Source organism: Notamacropus eugenii, chromosome 4 (assembly GCF_028372415.1).
Source record: "Notamacropus eugenii isolate mMacEug1 chromosome 4, mMacEug1.pri_v2, whole genome shotgun sequence".
Taxonomy (NCBI): domain Eukaryota; kingdom Metazoa; phylum Chordata; class Mammalia; order Diprotodontia; family Macropodidae; genus Notamacropus; species Notamacropus eugenii.
The window spans coordinates 426,419,356-426,443,236 of record NC_092875.1 but is presented as its reverse complement, the minus strand read 5'-3'; the positions used below and the strand labels follow the sequence as shown (position 1 = coordinate 426,443,236).

The window sequence follows — 23,881 nt, the reverse complement described above, 5'->3', positions numbered from 1 at the left end:
ACTCTTCATGACCCCATGGCCTCTATCCCTCCCCCACCCCATTCGAAATCTCCTACCTCTGAGAAGACTCTTCACCAATTAGAGTCTGCCTTTCCAACAATAAGGAAACACTGCTGGGTCCAAGGAACTGATTTAGTTGTCCACTTTGTCTCCCTAAGGGGACTCTCTGGTCCAAACCAACGCCAGTCCTGGGAGGATCCTGGCTTCTGTGGAGAAAAGGGATAAAATCTCTTTTGTCATATTTTTCATGGTGCTACCCCAGCACCATGAGGACAAATTATTTAAAGCTTAGGTGTAAGTTTACATCTAGGGTTTACTCAAAACAGAGGATAGAAAAGTATTCAGCGTACAATATAAATCAGGTAAGGGGCAGGTATTTATTTCCTGTACATGAAAGTAATGCTAAAACACAAAAAAATTACAAGTATGCATTGGAGGTAAGAAAACTAAACAAGTATCAGTGATGAGTACTGATTTTTTCCCATCTAGGAGGTTGGTGCTTAAAACTATTGATACAAGAAGCTGTTTGCAGGACTGCTAATTAGACATTTTGTGTTTCACCATGGTTCTTGTGCAGGTTCATATCATCTGTCAAGCAAGACCAGGGAAGTGGTCTCTTGTCAGTAGATGACTTCCCTGATTTAGAAGCTTCTTTTGCTGCTAGCCAGCTCCACTTATTGGACCCCTAGATGCCTCAGACTTGCAAAGTTACTTCCAGTCTAGGATATATTCACATCAAAAATGACTTTCTGTCACTTCTCCAGGAAAGGAAACCCAAAGAAGAAAAGGCAGCCAGAAATTCAGGCACAAAGCTTGCCTAGTTGAGTCCATGTTTCTAGTAGGACCTGGGTGGGGAGAAAAAGCCCAGCCCATTTCTCCAACTCCTTTACAGGGAATTAGGAGATGGAGTGCACTACACTTCCACAGGAGAATCAAACCAAAGAGGACCTCTCAGGTGGAAGCTGTCTCCTCCCTCAACTGACACAAGCACTCTAGCACCTTAGTACTATTAGGGAGTGAGATGGGTGGGTGGGGCGAAGAGGACCAAGGTATCCCTCAGGGTTTGCCACATCTTTTTCGTCCTGACTCACCACATAACTGGAAGCACCAGGGATTTTGTAATCTCCCAAGTTCAATTTGTGAGCCATATAGGTGGTCTACAGGAAAGAAGTGAATATCTATAGGTATCTGTACAACCCACATTATATCTTGTTATAGAATCCCTCTGCTTCCAGGCATTCTGAGAAGGGAGTCCTGAGACCCACATATAGAAAGTAGGTAGGAATATCATATAGGAGTCCTTGGAATGCTTAGCATTGCACATACAATGCTTCCTTATCCCAGGTGTTATTGTTAGGGGAGGTACAAGTCCCACATAAGTATGCAATTAGCCAGACTATCCTGGCCCCTTCTAGCGCATGACTTGTTTGACTGCTGCTGCCTTAGCTGATGCCTTTGACTTTAGCTCTTGAACCTCTTTGTTTCATAGAAAAGGAGATGCTGGCACAGTCCAAAAGACAGTGGACTTGCCTTAAACCTCCTTGGCAAGGTTTTTCTGGTTCTGATAAGCCTCTGTTTTGGTCTTGGTGGCCTCCATCAGAGGAGATTTCCTAGGAGTCTGTATGGCCAATTTTGTTGCTTGTGCTTCCTCTGTCCGTGTGACTTACTTCTCTCTCTTTAATCAATCAGATCTGTTCTGAGTGTATGGAAGCCTACACTTATGAATCTTTCTCTTCCCATTTGCTCTTCTACCTCCTTTTACCACCACTGAGGGCAGAATGAGTGAGCTCCCTTTGTGCATGTACTTGGAAATCCCTGGGATGCTAGCCAACTTGCTCTCCTATGTCTGTTGCAGTGTGGGAGGCCCTGCTTCAGAGGGATGGAATGAATCTCAAAGCCAACTGATGGCTGAGTAATGGTGTCAAAGGAAGGCTTGGGAGAGACAGAAGGGAAACCTGTGGGTTGAATCCTCTAGGCTCAGTTGGTTGGTTGGTTGTTGTCCGTCATTCTCAAATAGGACCAAGATGGTATCACTATGCTGGAGTTTCATTGTGTCTGACCATGGCTGATCAGACCAATAGGAGCTCAGAATGCTCTACCATAGGTTGGGCACAAACACTCCATATGAACGTTTGGGTAGATACTCCAAATTTCACATCCTGCATTTCCTTTGAGCTGTCTCAATTATGTTCTTGGAGTAAGGGTGGCCAGGAATGAAAGGGGTGGTAAGGAAAAATCTATCTTCCAGAGAAAGCAAATGTTGGAAGACTGAGAAGACCATGACAGAAGAGATATGAGAATATGAGGTGTTTGTCAATGCTTGGGGATTGGAGAGAGGGACTCCAGAGACTTTAGTGAAGGGGATGAGCACAGCAGGCTCAGGATTGGGGAGGGGAAGGGCTGAACTAGATAGGAACGATCTCTGGGGGAAAGTAGCTGGGAATGGAGACTTAGGTAGATGACTGTGAACCATGAGAATCTGAGAAGGAGTCAGAAATTTTATAGCTATAGAACATAGCAAGTATTATTTGATTAGAAAGGGATATTTGAGGATCAAAGACATTGGAGGCCTGGATGGCCATGTGGTGAAGGGAGGAACATCCATGGGGAAGTAGACTTCTAACTCCAAGCAGCAGGTACAGATGTTTCCCCTTAGTCAGGACAGCCCTTTCCTTCCTGGTTGTGTGGTGAAGGAGGGCATACTAACATCAGAATCTCCACATGACTAACAGCAGCCCTTCCAGGCCTTTATGTATCTGTGATGACTTTTTGTGGCTTTTGGCCTGTCCTTAATTGTCACAACCTTCAGTTGGACTGAACAACATAACCTGTCACAGACATTAATTAGGTCCAGCTGCGTAATTTTCATCAAACCAGTGGGATGGGGTGGGGAACAGTGCAGCAAAGTTCTTTTGAGTTCTATAGTAAGTCTCAAATTTTTAGTGGATTTATATATAGCTTCTTCTGGGGATTATATTATCTCTTGAATTTTAGAGAACAAAAAGTGCTGTCCTTTTGATAGGCCAGTCTGCCACCAGAACCGTCAGGAAAGAAACACTCCAGTTTCCTGGTGTTAAAATTTGCTCCCTGTACAAATTTTTAGGAGTGTTTTGGTTGCATCTTTTGAGTATGGCATACAGGATCTCATCATTAACTTTATTATTCTTCATTATGCTTGGTTGGTAAGCTGAGTGTGAAGGGGGAAGGAAAGAAAATTGAACAATTAATCCCTCTAGCAGAACATGGAAGGATTCTTCATTTATTTATTTCATTATATTTATTGTATTCATTTATGTATGTTTTCCTCCTTGGCCGATGTCACCAGAAGACTGAAAATTACAAGCAGAATTAGAAGGTGGACTTTTCTATTACAAACAGGAGCATATCCTCTCTTTGTATTAGCTACTTAGACTTGACCAAGGAAAGATGATAGCTGTTAATTATATTGTCAAAGTATCAGCTGGTATTACTACATCAATATAGGTTCTGTTCCTATAAATTATGCTAATGGTACATGGAAGGCAGGCATTATTCTAACATAATATAGTATAATGTTATATAATGAAAATTGGATCTCTATAGGACAGACTGTTAAAAAATTAGTCCCTTTTAGTGGCCTTCATTCTTCCTTTCCTTGCTTACCTCCTTCACTCCAATGCTTTTCTTTCAAGGAACAAACAATAAGTCATAATAACCACATTTATTTTTGTCATTGTTGCAATGATTATAACATCACAAGGTTAGTGTCAAAACATTATTACAAACCCACCAGTTTGTTGTCCGTTGACTTTTAAGGACAATATCTCAACGTTGTATTTAAATCTCATTGACACTCATTACACTTTTTGTATGAAAATAGTTATCCAGCTTAAGGTTTGATTTTCACTCTGATAGCTTGGCATTCATTAGTTTGATTTTGAAAAAGGAAATAAGAAGGATCTGGTAAGAATGTGACTTCTTGGTGATTGTAAAATTTAACTCTTGAGGTTATGGGAAGAGTGAGGGCACATTAGTTCAAAGTGGAATGCATTTAATTAAGCACAGGAAGATAAATAACAAGAAAGTTTAGTTCTATAAGAGCAAGGGTATCCTCTCTCCCAAGTTGCCGCATTACTAGTGATGGAGAGGACACATTCATGGAACATGTGTGACAAGGGAACATAGGCAGGGGAGCTCATGTGTTTCTGGGGCAAATCATGTCTATTATGATCTACAACAGGGGTTCTTATTTTATTTTTTTGGCATCATGGACCTCTTTGGTGGCCTGGTGAAACCTATGGACCCCTTTTCAAATAATGTTTTAAATGAATACAGTAAAATGCATAAGATTGCAAAGGAAACCAATGATACTGAAACAAAAAACATCAAAATATATTTTAAAAATTGTCCTACAGTTCATGGATCCATAGGAACCTTGATGTAGAGGTTTTGGAGAGGTTACTGGTTGAGGCACTTTTTCTGCTGAGCTGGAGTCCTCTGGTGGGCTCTTTCTCTTCTGTTGCTCTCTGCTGTTATCGATTAATCAATCAATCCATCAAAACTGATTTCCTTTCTCTTGCTCTCTCTGCTATTGTTGCTGCTACCATTTGTAGGTTTTTAGTTTTTTATAGACATCCTTAACTCTTTTGTGATGCATGAAGTTGCATGAATCTAGCTAGGCAGAGATGTATTCAAAGTGATTTTTTCCACCCTCCTAGAGCTTGGTGTATCTCAGCTCAAACTTTTATCTGATTTGTCATTCAAAATTCCTCTGAACTTTCATCAGATCTTTAGATTACTCAACTGGGTCCCCTTGAAATCATACTGAAACTCTATTTAACAAAAAGATAAAGGCTCTGACTGTAGTTATTGATGAAGGGATTCCCCATCATACCATGAAAATCAGCTCAGGAGTGAGACTGAACAGGGTAACCTGAAGCGGATGCCTTTTGTTCTTCATTCCTATATTTGTCCTGCATTTCTGACAACAAAAATGCTGGTGCTTATATGTTTGCTAATCTTAATGTACAAATGGTGGTTCTTATTACTGTAGTTCTACGCTGATTGAAGTAAATTTGATCCCCTTTGCTACGAGGGCTCTTCTATTTAAAGGACACATCAATTTTATATCATGATTTTGAAAGATTGTTCAATCTCCAAATTTAAAGTGCCAAAATGAGCTCGAAAACTATAAGTGTTACAGGGATCCAGGGGCAGGAGAGATTATCGTTCCTTGAAAGTTGTCCAGAAGGCTGGAGGAGAAGGTAGAACTTGGCCCCAACCTTGATTCAGCTGTAGAATTTGAATAGGTAGGGTGGAGGGCAAAGCATTCCAGGCAGGAACAGCCTGAGTGAAGGCATAAAATTGAGAATGGGTAGGGTGTGTCACTTCATCATCTGGATCACCCTTCTCTGTATAGATGGCTTTTCATTCTCTTAGGTTGTGCTGCCCATTCTAGATGCACAGGGTCTGGTCCACATGAAGAACAGTAGGACCCTTACATCATTACATAACTGCTTCAGTACTCCATGCTGCTATGAATGCAATCTGTGATTGAATTAGCTTTTCTGGCTGCCAGATAATGCTGTTGAAACCTATGGAATTCTCTGCTAGTTTAAAGTCCATAAATCTTTTTTCACCCAAACTACTAAAATGACAGGTCTTTACTATCTTATCCTTGTGCAGGTCATTAGTCAGTGAACAATTATGAAGTGCCTACTATGTACTCTGCTAAATGTTAGTGAATTTTTGAACTTCAGTTTAGGACTTCATTGAATGGAAGAAGGCCTCTATTATAATGCAGTAGACTCTCTAGGTATGATGTTTAGGAAAATGTGGATAAGAATCACAGAATGAAAAAGTGTGGATGGTTTGCCAGTTGCATCACTGGAGGAAGTATTTATGCCCATGAAGTCATGAATCTTTGCAAGTATCAAAGTTCAAAGCAAAGTATTCCTATTAAATGTTGCCTTGTCAGTTTAGCCTATTGTTTGAGCCTCTTGAGAGCTCTTAGAATCCTGAGCCTGTTCTCTGATGAATTAACTATCCTTCCCAGATTTGTGTATGATCTACGGATTGGAGAACCCTAATGCTACACAAGTTCGTGTTGTACATGAATGGAAAGGTCTTGAGGGTTTGTGAGTTGTCGTCATTGTCTCCTCCTCTTCCTCCTTCTTCTTTAAAGGTTTCCTTTAGCCCTTTTTTCCATATGTCTCCTCAATGCAGAATGAAATACTTCCACTGCAAAATCAGCCTCCTGTTTTGTGATGCACATTGGGGGTGCAACTCGGAATGTCTGGAGAGAGAAGAGAAAAGAGTAAATGCTAGATTGTTGTGGAAATCAATATGGCTCAATGGAAAAAGCACTGAAAGGGAACTACAAGCACCGTTTCCATTATGTTGCTCCCATCACTCACTGGCAATAACTAATTATCTTCAATAGTTCACTTCTGTTCATTGTCTTTGTCGTGTTAGAATTTTAGAACTGCTTGATTTGCTAGTAAAAATGTCATGACTAGGACGAGAGAAGTATAATGTCTTTCCAGGAAAATGTCATTATTTTGAAAAAAATTGGTAGTGGTATGGTCTCTTCTCATCTTTAAGTCTCTGCCCTGTATGGCTTTAAAGTTCCTGGACATGGAGTTGGGGAAATAGAGAATACCTTACTAGCACATGTAGTACCAGACCAGTAGAGGCAGTGGCATTGAAAAGATCTGAGGGAGGTAGACTTCCTGGGGAGGGTAGGCAATAGGTCCTCTGAATTCTAGGTTCTATTTTTGTTTTTCTCCCTTTTTATGAGAATATATTTTCTACAAGCTACTTGCTATATAATAAATGCTAGTTAACTACAATTATTGTCTCTGATCACATTGAATGAGCAGATAAGGATAATAGGGATAAGCAAAATTTTGAGTAAGAATAGCAATAATTGTTTTAAATACAATTTAGATGAATAAAGTCACCAAATATTTTTGTTTGTCCACTGTTATAATTTTAGCATTAGCCTATACATAATAATTTTAGTTGTTTCTTTGGATGGTTGTTTGAATTTATTGGTAGAGGGGGGCAAAAGGTTTTCCTTTCTCAAAAAGGCTCTTTTCTATAGAAGTCAATTCATTTTTACCCAGAAATCAATAGTTCAAGGAAAGGCTCACTGCCATTTTGTATATCATCTGAGCAGTATTAGCTAGAGGCGAACGGCTAATGACCTGACAATATGACATGATAATCAGTATAGTTAGGCCTTGTTTTTGATTATGAAGACATATAGTGTAGGGGCAGGTCATTTATTCCACCCTCCCATTGCCAAGAATGGATCAGCATTAGAAAGTTTGGTTAGATTTCAAGTAGTTGGGATATTTGGACATTTTGGTGAGAACAGCTGTTTTTTTCCATACCTGAGTAAAAAGTCCACCTCTGCCAATGATAATCCCCATGTCTTTGCAGTCTTCATGGATTAGATTCATTTCTTTGAGAGGAAGAGGCTTGCGGCTGTCCTGTAATTAGATTGATTTATAAATAAAAATTACTTCATCTTTTTCAAATGTTTAATATTATAATTTTAAAGAAGATGTAACTGACATAATTGGAAGAGACTCTAGAGACTCATACCTGGGCAGGAGTCCCCTCTATAATACAAGTGCTCTTCTGGTCTTCCTTTGGTGAAAGGCAGTCCCTTTCATTTTTGGACAGTTCTAAGTATTACGAAGTTTTTCTTTACATTGAACCTACATTCTTCTTTCTTCACCTTCTACTCTGGGGCCAAATAAAATAAGTTGAATCTTTCTTCTACATTACAGCCATTTAAATGATTCAAGGAAGCCATTATGTCTTCCTTGATTCTTCCTTTCTCCAGATGAAGCATCTGCAAATTCTTGAACTTCCTAAGAGAGTCAAGTCCAGCCCACTCACCATTTTGGTAATTCTCTTCTGGAAGCTTTCTAGTTTATCAATGTCCTTTCCAAATTGTGGGACCCAAAATTGAACACAATATTTCCAATGTGTTCTGGGCAAGGTACTAGGGTTTCCCTTATTAATCTAGCTCACTCAACTAGTAAATAGCAGGGCCACAGTACGTACACAGATCCTCTAATGACTCTTTCTGTCTTATGAATTGCATCCTCTTCTCACTTCAGGCATTGGGGAACCCTCATGATGTCTTAACCTTGCTTCTTCTCTCTCCATATAATTTCTGTTCTCTGACCTCAAGGAGTTCCCTACTCAATTTACAGGATAAGACACAGGAACATAGAGATCATAGTAGCCGAGCTAGAACTCCAAGTCAAGTTTTTTGACTCTAAATACCATATTTTATAGTACTGCATTGATTCTCTTTCAAAAGAAAACTAATAATATAAAAAAGTAAATGATCATTGACAAATAAGTGATAGAGAAAATAAGTTCAAAGAAGCATTTGAAAGAGGTAGAAATGACTGTGGACTGGAGAGCTCCAGGAAGATCTCAAAGGTGTATTTTGAGTTAGGAGACTGAAAAAATGGGTAAGATTTGGTAAGATGGAAGGGAGGTCATTCTAGATGAGGACAGGGCCAGGCAACTATGAATTATATTTAGGAAAAATCAAGTCATCGATTCTGAAAGATGACAATAAGGGTCTGAAACAGTGAACTGCATGAGTTAGACATGAAAGAAATCGGAAAAAAGAATCAGTACCCAAAAATCAATATTTTAGGCAGCCTTCGGTCTCCCTACAGAACTCTTATTGAACTCTATCCCTCCACTTGAATATCCTTAGATGCCACTTTTCACCTCTCATGATGAGGATGACCTTAGGTTCTCTCTAGGTGTTCTTTCACTCAGCCCTGTGGGATTCTGGTGCTATCTGCTAGAGTTCTGTTTGTTTCTTACACTCAACCTGTTAATCTCTAATGGACTTCACTGAGTTTTGTTGTTCTTGAATGCTCTCTCATGGAGAAAATTGGATCTACGTTTTCAGAAAGCACTTTCATCTTGGACTGATGGCTGCTATCTCTATGAGAGGAAGGAACCTTCTAGGACCCACCTGATCTTGAACCATCTCTATTCCTATCATGAGGCCCTTTCCACGGACATCTCCAACTATCTCAAATTCATCCCGTAGTTTGGCCAACTTCAATAACATATAGGAACCAGTTTCGTGGCTGTTTTCCTGTAGACCATCTTCTTTAATTGCCTGGTGAAGGGAAAAACATCACAGAACACAGAATTTAACAGGTACAGAAACTGATTGAGAGGATTAGAAAAGTAAATACACTAACCCTAGGTCTTCGTCCTTTGATTAATATTGACATATGTGTTGTCTCCCTCATAATGTGCACTCCTTGAGAGCAGAGGCAATCTTATTTTTCTATTTATGTGTCCAGGGCTTAGCACAATGCTTGACATATGGTCAATTCTTAACAAATGTTTTATTGATTAATTCATTTGGCATCATAACCATTGATGACATAATCAATCAATCAACATTTATTAAGCACCTAAAATGTGCCAGGCACTTGGCTAAGTGCTGGGAATACAAAAAGAGACAAAAGACAGTCCTTGCCCTCAAGGAGCTCACAATCTAGTGGGGAAGACAATGTGCAAACAAATATATACAAACAAGCAATATGCAGGATAAATCAGAACTAATTAAAAGAAGGAGGGCACCAGATTTAAGAAGGGTTAGGAAAGCTTCCTGTAGAAGTTGCTAAAGTAGAAGTAGAAGTTTTAGTGGCTGAATGGAAGATGGATTAAAGTGGGGGGATACTTGAGGCAGGCTGACCCACCAGTAGGATATTGCAATTATCTAAGCATGAGGTGATGAAGGGCTGAACCAGAGTGGTGGCAGTGTCAGAGGAGAGAAGGGGGCATATTTGAGAGATGCTGCAAAGGTAAAATCCACAGACCTTGACAACAGCTTGGATACTGGATGTGAGAAATAGTGAAGAGTGGAGGATGACTCCTAGGATGTAAATGTGAGAGACTGGGAGGATGGTGTTTCTCTCTACAGTAACAGGGAAAGTGATGGGGATGGGAAGGCCTTCGGGGGGAAAGATCAAGGAGTTTTGTCTACTAGACATTCAATCTGGGATGTTTGAAAGGCAGTTAGAGATGTAAGATTTGAGGCTGACAGTTTGTGGCAGGATAGGTTGATTTGAGAATTGTCAGTATAGAGAAGGTGGTTAAATCCACAGGAGCCAATGAGATCATCAAGTGAAGTAGTTTGGAGGGAGAAGAGGAAAGGGCCTAAAATAGAACTCTGAGGGACACCTATGGTTAGAGGGCATGATCTGGTTGAAGAGCCAGAAAAGGAGACAGAGAAGAATTGGCCAGATAGATAGGAGACAGTGGTGCCCTGAAAACCAAGAAGGAAGAGAGTTTCAGAGAGAAGGTGATCAATCATGTCAAAGACTGCAGAGAGGTCAAGAAAAAATAATAGTGAGAAAAGACTTTGGATTTGGCAACTAACAGATCATGGGTAATTTTGGAGAGAGCTATTTTAGTGGAATGAAGTCAGAAGCTGGATTGTAAGGGGCTAAGAAGAGCGCAAGAGAAGAAGTAGAGGCACCTAGTGTAGATGGCTTTTTGGAGGAGGTTAGGTACAAAGGGCAGAAGAGATAAAGGATGATAGCAGGGATGGAAGGATCAAGTTAAGGTTCTTTTTAGGATGATATAATCTAGAACCTGGTATACCCATTTTCACTTGAGTTTTCTCTGCTTTTTAATATATGTATTGAATGTTTAACATGCATATCTTTAAGTTTTATCAATAATAGATCAACATTTAAAAAGGAAATGCTCATGGGTCAGATGATTGGAAATACAGAGAATAACATGGTAGAATGTTATTAAGCCATCAATCATTAAGCATATTCAGGGCATATGGAAAAAAAATCCCATATGGAGATGATCTGGATTCGAATTCTGGGTCTGCCACATACTTGCCTGTGTGACCCAATACTTTTCATAAGTCTCTCCTCTCTTCAATGAGGGAGATGGACAAATTAATTTCAAAGGCATGTTTCAGCTCTACATCCTTATCCTATGATGATTCATGTTAGGAGACATAACCAACCAGCCCCTCACACAAAGCTCAGCGATTCTTTTCTGTCCTTTGGATTGCTGTATACTGTAGCATACAACAGAATAACATTGCTTAAATTACCAATTATACAATTCTAGAAGACTTAGTAAGCATTTTATGTGTGTGTGTGTGTGTGTGTGTGTGTGTGTGTTCATCCTTCGTTGCCGAAGAAGACCATGCCATCAGAGAAATTGACATGACTTGAAATTGACATTGTTTTGAGGGAGGGAGGGCTGTGCAGGTCACCAGCCTCACTTCTCCTCCACACCCATCTGAATCCAGCGACCAGATATTCCTCAGGATGACTGGAGATGACCCAGGATGAGGCAGTTGGGGTTAAGTGACTTATCCAAGGTCACACAGCTAGTGAGAGTCAAGTGTCTGAGATGAGATTTGAACTCAGGTCCTCCTGACTCCTGCTCTGGTGCTCTATCCACTGCACCACCTAGCTGCCCCAAGCATTTTATATATGCTAGCTCAATGGAGCTCTGCTGTGAGGTAGATACCACAGATGTTTTCTTTTTATATTTTATATATGGAAAAATGAGACTCTGAGAGGTTGAGTGATTTGTCCATCATCATCCTATCAGCAGTCATCTTGGTTCAGACCCTCATGCTCCCTTTCCTAGGCTCTTGCAATAGCTTTCTATTCATTCTCTCTGCCTCAAGCCTCACCCCACTGCAATCCATCCTTCATACAAGATGCCAAAGTAATTTTCCTAAATTTCATGCTTGATCATGTCACCTTCCACCGGCTCTATGGAGGGCTAGAGGTAGGATTCGAACCTCATTCTCTTCTGACTCCAAGTCCAGGGCTCCTTCCATCACATCACACTACTGTGATAGGTCAGTCAGCTTCCTTCATAGAAGGCAACAAAGTGAAAGCAAGGAGGAGAGGTAGCAGAGCGAGTGGTGTTAAAAACGTGAAAAGCTGAGAATATGGTCAGCAAACCACCAATGAAGCTTCAGCAGGCTAAGGGAGATAGCTTGTAGTGCCATCTGCTAGCTGGATGTGTGTGTGTGTGTGTGTGTGTGTGTGTGTGTGTGTGTGTGTGTGTGTCTTTGGATTGTTTGAGGGTAGTTTTGGTTAGGACTTTGTTTCTCCAGTGCTTTAGGTTTCCAAAGTGAGTTTTCCAAGGGCTGATGGAATGACATGTTATACCTGTTTATGCAGCTTCCATTCATCATTATATACCAATTTCACATTTTACCTCTATGTTTTTAAGACTAGACTTGAATCATAATAGTAGTTATGGTAATATTATTATTGATGGTTATGATGATTACATTTCTGGAGAGCTTTATGGTTCACAAATCACTTGTGGCTTAGTGGATAAAGTGCTGGGGTTGGAGTCGGGAAGACCTGAGTTCAAATCTGACCTCAAATATTTACTGTACGACCCCAAGCAAGTCACTTAACCTCTATTTGCCTTAATATGCTGGAGAAGGAAATGGCAAATCACTCCAGTATCTTTACCAATAAAACTCCATAATGGGGTTATAAAGAGTTAGACATAATTGATCAACTGAATGACAGTAACACCCTCGTTATAACCCAGAATGTAATACATTGTGAAAGAAGATTCAGGAGGATTGGTTTTGACTAAAGTTGGGACAAGACAGTTGTGTACCCTTAGTAGGCTTTGAAAATTGTGTTCTCATGTTTTAGTATCCTTTGGAGTACTCAGATCTTTACTATATACTTGGGAATTGATTCACGAGAGAAATGTCTAAAGCCTTGAAGGGTGGAATTTTCCAGCCCTAAAAACACGTCTATGGTGTAGGGGATAAAGGTCCAACCTTGGAGCCAGAAGGCCCTGGGTTCATGTCCTGTGCTGGTTGCATACTGGCTGTATAACCCTGAAGAATTTGCTTAATATCTCAGCTCCCCCGACAACTCTAGAAGAGTGCAAATTATAGATAAACTATGCATCTGCACTGGTGGGAAGTCTCAAACACTAAGATTTTTTCCACATTGACAAAATCACAAGTCCAGACTCACCAATCCAACAAGATTACTAAAACAAGTCCTTTATTGCGTCTCCCACAATATCACTTGAATATATCACCTCATCTCCACTAACACAGCTACCACCCTAGTTCAAGTCCTCACCATTTCTCCCCTGGGCTTTCACAATAGCTTCCTATTTTTGCCTTCCTGTCTCAAGCATCATCCCACTTGAATCCATCCTCCACACAGCCACCAAAATAATTTTCATTTAGTGCCAGTTCATTCACGTAATCTCTCTTCTCTATAAACTCTAGTGGCTCTCAATTTCCTCAAGGATAAAATACAAGCTCCTGTTTGGCATTTAGAGTTCTTCTCTTTTTACTTTCCATTCTTCTTATACAGTGATCCTATTCCCTCACTCTATGATCCAGTCATATGGGTAGACTTAAGGCTTTACTCATATGAAATTTCATCTCCTACCATTGTGCCTTTGCACAGCTGTCTCCTGTGCCTAGAAGGCACTTTCCTCTCACTTCCACCTCTTAGGATCTCAGCTTTCTTTCAAGACTTAGTTCAGTGATGGGCAATGATCAATTATGAATGACATAGTTCTCCTCAGTAATACAATGGTCTAAGACAATTCCAAAGGACTCATGATGGAAAATGCTATCCACATCCAGAGGAAGAACTGATGGAGTCTGAATGCAGATTGAAGCATACTTTTTTTTCCCCATGTTTTTTCCCTTTTTGTTCTGTTTCTTCTTTTACAACATGACTAATATGGAAGTATGTTTTACGCGATTGCACATACATAATCTAAATCAAATTGCTTACTGTTTTAGGGAGGAGGGAGAAAATTTGGAATTTAAAATTTTATAAAAAAAAGAATGTTAAAAATGTCTTTGCATGTCATTAGAAAAAGAAAAAAAAAGAAAACACTCAGTTCAAGGGTTACCTTCTACATGAAGCCTTTCCTACTAGTTTCATTTCTCTCATAATCTGCTAATATTAATTTTGCATGTATTATGTATACGTAGATGTTTTATATATACACATGTTTGTATATGTGTATGTCTCTGTATATATATGAAGACACATTCTATATATATATGTAACATATGTGTGTGTTCTCCATTAGAATGGAATCTTCTTGGAGGCAGTGGATGTTCTATCTTTGTCTGTATCCTCAACCCTTAGCATAAAGCCTGGCAATAGTAAATGCTTAATAAATGCTTGTTGCCTTACTGACTCCCCATGTGTATTACACCCTAGGTAGTTTTACCTTGCCTACCCTTAGTTCTGATTTTGCCTTTGATAGGTACTTTTCTACCTGAAGAAATTTTAGTCATTGATACTTACATCAAGTACAGCAGATCCAATTACACCACCCATGGGGTTTCCCGCAAACGTGTTGAAGTGATTCACCTTTTTAGTAAAGGAGCTGGCGATCTCTACGGAAGATAAATAAAAATCTAATGCATAGAAAATGAATCTCCCCTATTTTCTTCCAGCTTCTCATCACACAGCCTGGACCACCTTTTCCTTCTTATTGATAATAATATTATGTATTCTTTATTCATTTAATAGCTGGCAAGGAGACAGTCCTTCCCTGACATTCTAAGGATGTACCCAGTATCTCCTATATTAATGAGGCATGGAGAAAGGCAGTGGCATTCTTTCCCTTCTCTGTCTCCCTTATCCCCAGAGGCTATCTAAAGAGATAGAATGCCTGTCATCCTCAATCCTTTCACTTAACTAATAAGAGAAACAAATGCTATATCACAAAATTTAATATATAAATGAATTTCTAGGGTATTTCTTGGAGTCAGTCAGATTTAGGTCAACGTATTATACTTTTTAGAGCTATACTACCTGTTGTACAAGGACCTTTGGAGAAAAATGCTTCAGGACACTGGTAGTGTATATGTTCTCCAGGATATCTGTGTTTTTGGGGTTGTGTTTCCGTGCTGTTCCTAATCCTACAGAACATACCATTGGTGGGGCAGGGCAAAAGCATGAGGATGATGGGCTGAGCCCCAGATTTATCATGTCTGATTATACCAACCTTTGCTCACTTCCCTCTCCTTTGGAAAAGATGTCCCTGGAATGTTACTGTAATATGTCCCTGGAATATAACTGTAATGTTTCATTGGTTTGAAAGCAAAATACATGCATATTTTAAGATTGTGAACTCAGAAAGCCTGGCAACAAAAGTACTTTAGAGCACTGGTCTTACCTGGAGTGGTTACAACTGCTGACATGGGGAAGCCATTTCCTATCCCCTTGGCCATAGTGACAATATCAGGGAGGACTCCATGACTTTGGAATCCCCAGAAATGAGTGCCCAGCCTGCCAAATCCTGTCTGCACCTGATGAGAACAAATCTGGAAATCAGGCTTTTTTGAGAAATGTTATTTCTTCCAAAATTCAGCTTTTAATATGGGTATGATCTCATCAGCAATAAACATTTATTTAACATTGTTTGCAGAGCTCTGTTAGATGCTGAATTTGGCCCTATTTGAGTTAATTCAATTCAGTGAGTATTTATTAAGCACCTACTATATTATACATAAGGCACTTACTATATTATATATAAGTACTGGGTACACAAAGATAAATTAAGTAGCTCCTTCCCTCAAGATGCTTATGTTTTTCTGGGGACACAATATGTTATACAAGTTAAAAAAAGTAATTTCAGGAGGGTAAGATTATTTATCAAATATGAGGATGGGAAAAGACTTCACGTAATTAGATTTAGAGCTGGGAGGTTACTAGATAGAGATTATCAGGTCTAACTTCCACATTTTATAGATGAAGAAGAGGAAACCCAGGGGGATTAAATGATTTGGTCAAAGACACACAGATGGCAAGTGGTGGGAACCTAGATCTTCTACCATCAAAGTCAATGTTTTCCGGCAGTGTCACTGCCTAGTCTGATAGAGGACAACTGGAACCCACAGAGCTCTCGGGGAGTGGGGAATCATGTCATAGTACACCCAGGCATTTGACAAGAGGAGCCTCAGTCAGAACTCTTGAGTTTATGAGCCACATCTAGGAGAATCTTGTTAATTTGTGCTCTGCTCATGTGCAAGCTGGGAGAGTTCAGACTGAAGTCTACATCTAGTCACATACATTTGTTCCAGAGTCTCAGTGCAATTTGAAGTTGTACATTAAGCGACACAAGTGCCACACCTTTGAGGCAGAGGAGCCCCAGTACTGCTCTCACCTTTTGAGGGAGGAGGTGAGGCTGGTGAAAAAAGGGAGGGGAGATGATATATTCTCCTTTGAGCATTGCTTATTGCAGAAACTCACACCTAGGAGGCATTATGTTAACATGGAATGGTAGTGTGTTTTGGAATGCCTAAATATGCAAACGCCAAATATAAACCCTTTTCTTGGGGTTTTATTTTGCTATCTGCATTTTGGGTAGAATCCCTTTCCCTCCCCCCATTCCTCCCCTCTCACTGCTATTGCCTTCCTTCTGAGATTACCTCCCATTTACCCTCTGAATAGCTTGTTTAGCCATTGTTGTTTATGACTTGTCTCTCTCTTTAGATTGTGGGCTCCTTGAGGGCAGGGGCTGTTTTTGACTTCCTTTGTATCTCCAACACTTAGCATGGCACCAGTCACACAGCAGGCACTTAAAGCAAGTTTGTTGACTGACTATCTAAGCTGCTTCCCTTCACAGATCTCCTCAATTCCTGGCTTATACTTTGTTCTCAGGCTTCCCTCTGTTTTCTTGGCAGACCCAGTCCATTCTCTGAAGATTTCCATGGGGTCAGTGAAAGTGACTTTAAATGGAGAAAAGGCACAAGTTGAGTCCTTACTGTACTTGAGAAGGTAGTAGAGGGTTTTGGAGAGTGAGGGAGAATTAATACTAAGGTGTGCTTCCTGAGTATTAGAAATTACTCAAAAACAAGCTCTTTTCAAGTATTTTATAAGCAAAATTTTAACGAAATTGTATAATTTTAGAGCCTAAAAGATCTTTGGGATTCCCTACTTCACTCCCTCCCCCCAATTTAAAGGACTAAAGGACTGACATTATTTGACTAACTTATAAAGATTCCTAAGGTAAGAATTAGAATCCAGATGTCCCGACTCTCAGTCTAATGTGCTTTCCATTACATCATCCTAATCATTCTTATCTATTCATTAGACAATTTGTTGAAGGACCTCTGCTACGAGGTGACATTTTACTAATCTACTTGCAATTATTTTATGCCCTGAAAAGGATAAACATGCATTTTGACAAAATATTCTGTATTTTACATTGGCTTCCTCCCTATTTATTCCAAGTTTTGTGAATCAGGTTTGTGCATTGTCTGGTCTATGGATCTTCTGGTGAAGAAACTCTCTCCATTTCCTTGATCAAAATCAGATGAGTATCTGCTCTGCAGTTAGTCTTAGAAAATTTCCTTGAGCACTAAGAAATGACTTAGTCAGTCACATGACCAGTGCATATCAGAGGTTGACCTTGAACCTGGGTCTCCATGGTTCTGACATTGGTTCTTTTTGCCATAAACCACCTTGACATTTCTATTCCAAATCAAGAGAAGTTTCTATGTGTTGAGCAAGTAAACTGGAACTTTTCTCATCACTGAGGCTAAAAATTGTTGGCTGACATTATTTTATTTAAACACCAAATTTACCTTCCTGATTAAACTGCTTAATCAAATCCTACAATGCTATGTGTGCTGATTGTGCCCTGAAAAGAAACAGTAAGCAGGATACAGAATGGGGCTGATGAAGGGTAGTTGAGTAGGCAATAGGAAAGGAAGGAATGGGACTGGGCACTAAAAGCGTGCCCTGGGCAATCCACTAAAGAGAGGATCTAGAACCCACTGTACCTGAGAAGGTAATACAAGGATGAGATGATAGCCTAATATTTAGTAAGAAGATGGTTCAGCAGAGGAGACCCATTCACTTCAGTCAACTCAACTGAGTCTGAAATTCTTCCTTTAGGGGAAAACCATCTAATTACCAAAGCATTAAAAAAAAATTCTCTATTGTTGTTCAATTTATTTCATTTATGTCTGACTCTTCATGACTCCATTTGGCAAAGATACTGGAGTGGCTTTTCATTTTCTTCTCCAGTTTATTTTACAGGTGAGGAAACTGAGGCAAACAGGGTTAAGTGACTTGCCCAGGGTCACAGCTAGTAAGTGTCTGAGGACAGAATTGAACTCAGGAAGATGAATCTTCCTGATTCCAGGCCTGTCACTCTATCTGCTGCACCACCTAGCTGCCCACATCAATATCAAATATCAGTGAGAATAGTGCTATGTGTCTATGATTCTAAGGTGATTATTCTGCAGGACAGACCTCATTTGGACGTATCACCTCTAACTGGGCAAAAATGGATCAATCAAAAAAGTCAGCCTCATTCTGTTAGAGTCATGCCTTACAAATCTTTCTAGACAGTTCCCATCTTTAATAGAGGCCTGGGTTGCAGTATGTCCAAGGGATACTGAGCCCTTTGCCTGGGTACTTACTTCATCGGAAATATACACACCACCCCTCTCTTTCACCAGTTGGTAGGCTTCCTTCAGAAATTCCTTGGGGTACTGAACCACTCCATTGACACCCTGGAGGAGGTCAAATCAAAGGAATTGTTTAGAGATAAACAAGAATTTTGAGAACATAAGTCCCTGCACAAATATGTGATATAGTTTTTAGTAGGAAAAAAAAATAATAGCAAAGATTAAGAAGAACCCTACAAATCCATCTGTAGAAGACTTAAAGACATCTCTTAAAATCAAAGCATTTATAAGTGTGAGGCACTTCTCGGAGAGTGAGTAAAATTCCTCATTTCTCAGGTGAGAAGAGGCTTAAAGACACAAGGTCCAGAAGGCTAAGAAAGAATCTAATTATAGTGAATGTTATTAAGTGATCAACCTAGGTGGACTGAAATTTCCTTCTCCAGAGAACTTTAAAAATAGCATCTATCTATCAGTCAGGAATTGTTCGGGCCTATGCTCAGGAAAATACACACACACACACACACACACACACACACACACACACAACCTAGGAATATCCCTTGTATAACTAGGATTATGTACTTTTTTCAAGGAGAGTTGATGCCACATGGATTTTAGGAAGAGAGATTGTAGTAGGCGCCACTTGTCAATCTGCTTGAGTATTCTGAAATACTCAAGTTAATTAAAATATTCCCTAAATAAATAAAATGCTCAAAATAAAATACCCTCAAAATAAATAAAATAAAAATACCCAAATTAAATAAGTTCATTTTGGTGAAATTTCCCATTCAGTTGAATGAAGGTTTGTCATGAACACAAATACCCACCTGAATAGGCTCTGCAAAAAAGCCTGCAATTTCTTTGGCTACCACAGTGTGCAGGGTGGTTTTGAACTCTTCAATGTATTGGTTCTTGGCCTTGCAGCAGCCTGCATGGTGAAGACAGGAATGTTTTGGGGGGAGACAATAGCATTCAAGAAGTGACAGTTGTCAAGGATCTCCAATTTGCTTGGTGCAGCAATTTGCCTGTAACGTATGATCTTTTAAAAAAATTATGAGTTTGAAAAGTTTCAACATATCTCAACATGCCCATAGATAAAGAATAGAAATTCCGTATGTGAAAATGTATATGAAATGATCTCTATTATGTACAGCTTGTTTTTGAAGAGCATATGCTAAATTTAACACAACAATACCACTTATGTACAGTTTGGATGTCACCTTTGGCTTTCTTCTGCATATTTTAATAGTTCATTGATGTTCATTCATTTCTTTCTTTTCTATATCATATATCTACCATTCCATAGTGCTTCCAATCACCTTCCCTCCAAAATAAAAGCCTTTATTTAATAAGTATATTTAAACACAATAAATTCATACATTGATCATATCTGAAAATATGTCTCATTTTGTATCTATAATTTACCATTTCTCTGACAAGAGGGAGGACACACACTTCATAATCAGTCTTATGGAGTCTTCATAGGTCATTGTATTGATCAGAGTTATAAATCCAAGAGCATTTGTTAAGAGTGTAATATATATTCTTTTGGTGTGATGGCTGCCGAGCCCTTTTTGGGGCTCTTTCCACCTTTGGTGTCCACCTGTTCCACCTAACTCTCACCTGTGACTCCAAGAAGCTGCAACATGTACAGCAGCTACACTCTGGTAAACCATTTTGGCAGATGGACCAAATAAGGTTGAGGGTAACCAAGGGTTCTCAAACCCATTGGTGAGTTGGGGGGGTGTCTACCCCAAGCATGTGAAGACTTCCTGTGGAGGAATGGGTGGATGAGAACAAATTGATATGAAGGCAGCTGAAGCAGGTGATGTGCAGTGCTTAGAGCTTGGTTAGACACCGAAGATGTCAAGGTCATCCACTGCATCCGGAGCCATCACCAGCTGTCTTGGCTCTGTCCTGCCACTGGACTGTGATGACTTCAGAGGAGAGAGTGAGAGTGACAATTTCATGCAACTCTGCCTCACTTAAATCCAGTTTATGCACAAATCAGAAGACACCACCCATACCATTTTACTATTATGTCTCAAAGTCCTGTGGCAACAGGCAAGTGATGAAGCAGCAGGTGAGGATACACTGGGAGCTGTAGTCACAACCCTGCACAGAGGCAGCCCAGGCCATAAGATCGTTTCTCACTGGAAGGAGCAGTGGGACTTGGCAGCCCCCAGGTGTCTGAGCAGCCTTTTTAGGAATGCAATTGTTCACCTCCTGGTGTGAGGAAGGGGGCTAGAAAAGGTGCTCTAAACATTGTCTGCTTATCCAACCCTGGCCTGAGTACTGTGGCAGGCGGGGAATCCCACTATGTGGTTGAAACATAAAAAAATATACAAAATGTACAAAAATATCTGCAAAGATGATTCCACTCACCATTGGCTCATGGAATGTGTGCACACTTATAGATAATACAAAATCCAGGAGACCTGAAAGATGAACCACTCTTGTTGCAAGAGAACTCAACAGGGATCACATCCAAATAGCAGCCCTGAGTGAAACAAGATTGGCAAATGAAGGCCAGCTTACTGAAGTGGAAGGTGGATACACCTTTTTCTGGAGTGGATTCATTGAGGGGAAGCACTGTGAAGCTGGCATGAGTTTTGCAATCAAAACTAATCTAATCAGCAAGCTGGCATGCCTGCCAAAAAGAGTGAATGACAGGCTCATGACAATGAGATTGCCACTCACAGGAAAACACCATGCCACCATCATCAGTGCATATGCTCCCACCATGAGGTCAAAGAAAAATTTTATGAAGACCTAGAGACCATTATTATCAATGTGCCAAAAGAGGACAGGCTTATAATTCTGGGTGACTTTAATGCTATAGTAGGCTCAGTCTACCAGACTTGTCAGGGAGTCCTAGGGAGGAATGGAGTTGGAAACAGCAACAGCAATGGTCATTTACTGCTGAAGACTTGTGCATCACATGACCTTCTCATCACCAACACTGTCTTCTGCTTACCTAAATGCAATAAAGCTTCATCGATTCACCCTCACAGAAAACATTGGCATCTAATAGACTATGTGTTTGTAAGGAGAAGAGACAGACAAGATGTGAGAGTGACAAAGGCAATGTGTGCTGCAGAGTGCTGGACAGATCATAGACTTGTCTTTTCCAAGCTAAATATGCACATTCATCAAAAGTGCCTCCCCCAAGGCAAAGTGACTACCAGAAGAATTAATGTCAACAAATTGAGCTCTTCTTTGAATGTGAACAGTTTGTTGCTAACTTGGAGGGAAAATAGAGCCAATACATAGTTGGCAACAGTGGAGCAGCAAAGGAGTGGGTAGCTTTCAGGAATTTTGTGCAAAGCATCGCATTTGCTCATCTGGGTCAGAACACTCACAGACATCAAGACTGGTTTGATGAAAATGACGGGGAAATTCAGAAGCTGCTAAATGAAAAACGTGAATTCCACAGCATTTACCAGCAGGATAGTTCATCCACCTGTAAGAAGGGAGCATTTAATTCCATCAAAAACAAAGTACAAGCAAAGCTTAGAGAGATGCAGGATTCCTGGCTCAGTAAGAAGGCAGATGAAATTAAGTTTTATGCTGATAGTAACAATCCAAAGCCCTTTTATGATTCCCTGAAAGCTATTTATGGATCAAAAACCTATGGTGCATCACAACTACTCAGTGCTGATGGAGCCACATTGATTAGTGATAAGGACATGATCCTAGAGAGATGGCTGAACACTTCCATAGTGTTCTCAACAGACCATCATTAATCAATGATGAGGCCATTGACCATTTATCTCAGATTGAATTCTATCCCTCGTTAGCTGAAGTTCCAACTGAAGAAGAGGTTTTGAGGGCCATTAGGTTCCTTTCGTGTGGCAAAGCACCTGGTGCTGATTCTATTCCAGCTGAGATTTACAAGGTAGGGGGGCCATTGCTCATAGGAAAGGTGACTGAAATTTTTCAGGTTATATAGCAAGAGGAGGTTATCCCCCAGGAGTTCAAGGGTGCCTCCATTGTCCATTTCTATAAAGGTAAAGGGAATAGATTGTCCTGTGACAATCACAGGGGGGGTCTCTCTCTTAGCTGTTTCTGGCAAAATTCTTGCTACAGTCATCCTTAAAAGGCTGATCCTTCACCTGGAAGATGGTCATATACCTGAGAGCCAGTGTGGCTTCAGAAAGGACCAAGGAACAGTTGACATGGTATTTGTTGCCCAACAACTCCAGGAGAAATGCCAGGAGCAGAGCAGAAGTCTGTACGCAACATTTGTAGATCTGACCAAGGCCTATGACACTGTTAGTTGTGAGGACTTGTGGAAAATTATGTCAAAATTTTGTTTCCCAGAGAAGTTCATCAGTATTTTATGTCAATTTCATGATGGCATGTTTGCCTGTGTTCTGGATAGTGGACAATGATCTCATGCCTTCCCAGTCATCAAAGGAGTGAAACAGGGCTGTGTGCTTGTTCCCATGCTTTTTAGCATGTTGTCAAATACTTTCAATGAGGATGAACATAACATCAAGGTCAACTACTTATGGTTAAGTTCTTCAATTTGAAAAGACTACAAGCCAAGACCAAAGTGGAGGGAGTGTTGGTGCCTGATTTTCTGTTTGCGGATGATTGTGCACTCAATGCAGCCTCTGAAGCTGAGGAGCAAAAAAGTATAGATCAGTTCTCTGCTGCCTGTGCTAATTTTGGCCTAATAATTAACACCAAGAAAACACAAGTGCTCCATCAGCCACCACCATACCATCCATATGTGGAACCATCAGTTACAACAAATGGAGAAGTTTTGAATGCTGTGGATAAGTTCACTTAGCTTGGTAGTGTACTTTCCAGTGATGTACACATTGACAATGAGGTTGATGCACGCATTGCCAGAGCTAGCTTAGGGTTTGAGAGGCTCCAAAGAAAAGTTTGGGAGAGAAAAGGTAATAGACTGACTGCTAAACTGAAGGTCGACAGAACTGTTGTGCTGACCTCATTGTTATACACTTGTGAAACGTGGACAGTCTACCAGCACCATGCTAGGAAACTGAATCACTTCCATTTGAACTATCTTAGGAAGATTCTGAGGATCACCTGGCAGGATAAGGTACCAGACACTGAAGTCCTTGCTTAAGCTGAATTGCCAAGTATTCAAACTATGCTTCAGAGAGTGCAACTCTGATTGGCTGGCCACATTGTTCAAATGCAAATGTACACTTGCAAAAAAGACTATTTTATGGAGAACTCACATGGGGCAGGTGACCACATAGTGGCCAGAAGAAGTGACACAAGGATACTCTCAAGGTCTCTCTCAAGCACTTTGGATTTGACTGTATAACATGGGAGACACTGGCACAGGACTGCTTAGCATGAGTGCCCACATCAGAAAGGGTGCTGTGCTCTTTGAGCAAAACAGAATTGAGACAGCACAAAGGAAATGCAGGC

The 23,881-nt window shown here is 40.2% G+C and overlaps 1 protein-coding gene across 2 annotated transcripts in view; it reads right to left on the bottom strand.

Annotated features, from left to right (window-relative positions):
• Window positions 1-3,685: 3,685 nt before the first annotated feature.
• The window catches only part of AGXT2 (alanine--glyoxylate aminotransferase 2), a 59,533-nt gene continuing 39,337 nt past the window's right edge, over window positions 3,686-23,881 (bottom strand). The window contains exons 8-14 of one of the 2 annotated variants that reach the window (XM_072605840.1): window positions 19,297-19,397; window positions 18,482-18,574; window positions 15,226-15,358; window positions 14,349-14,440; window positions 8,999-9,148; window positions 7,377-7,475; window positions 3,686-6,274 (exon numbers count right to left, since the gene is read on the bottom strand). In XM_072605840.1, the coding sequence (XP_072461941.1) occupies window positions 6,158-6,274; window positions 7,377-7,475; window positions 8,999-9,148; window positions 14,349-14,440; window positions 15,226-15,358; window positions 18,482-18,574; window positions 19,297-19,397 (785 nt within the window). In that variant the 3' untranslated portion in view covers window positions 3,686-6,157. Of the gene's footprint in view, window positions 6,275-7,376; window positions 7,476-7,590; window positions 7,730-8,998; window positions 9,149-14,348; window positions 14,441-15,225; window positions 15,359-18,481; window positions 18,575-19,296; window positions 19,398-23,881 lie in introns of those variants that run through there. The other variant, XR_011966391.1, reaches the window with a different exon arrangement.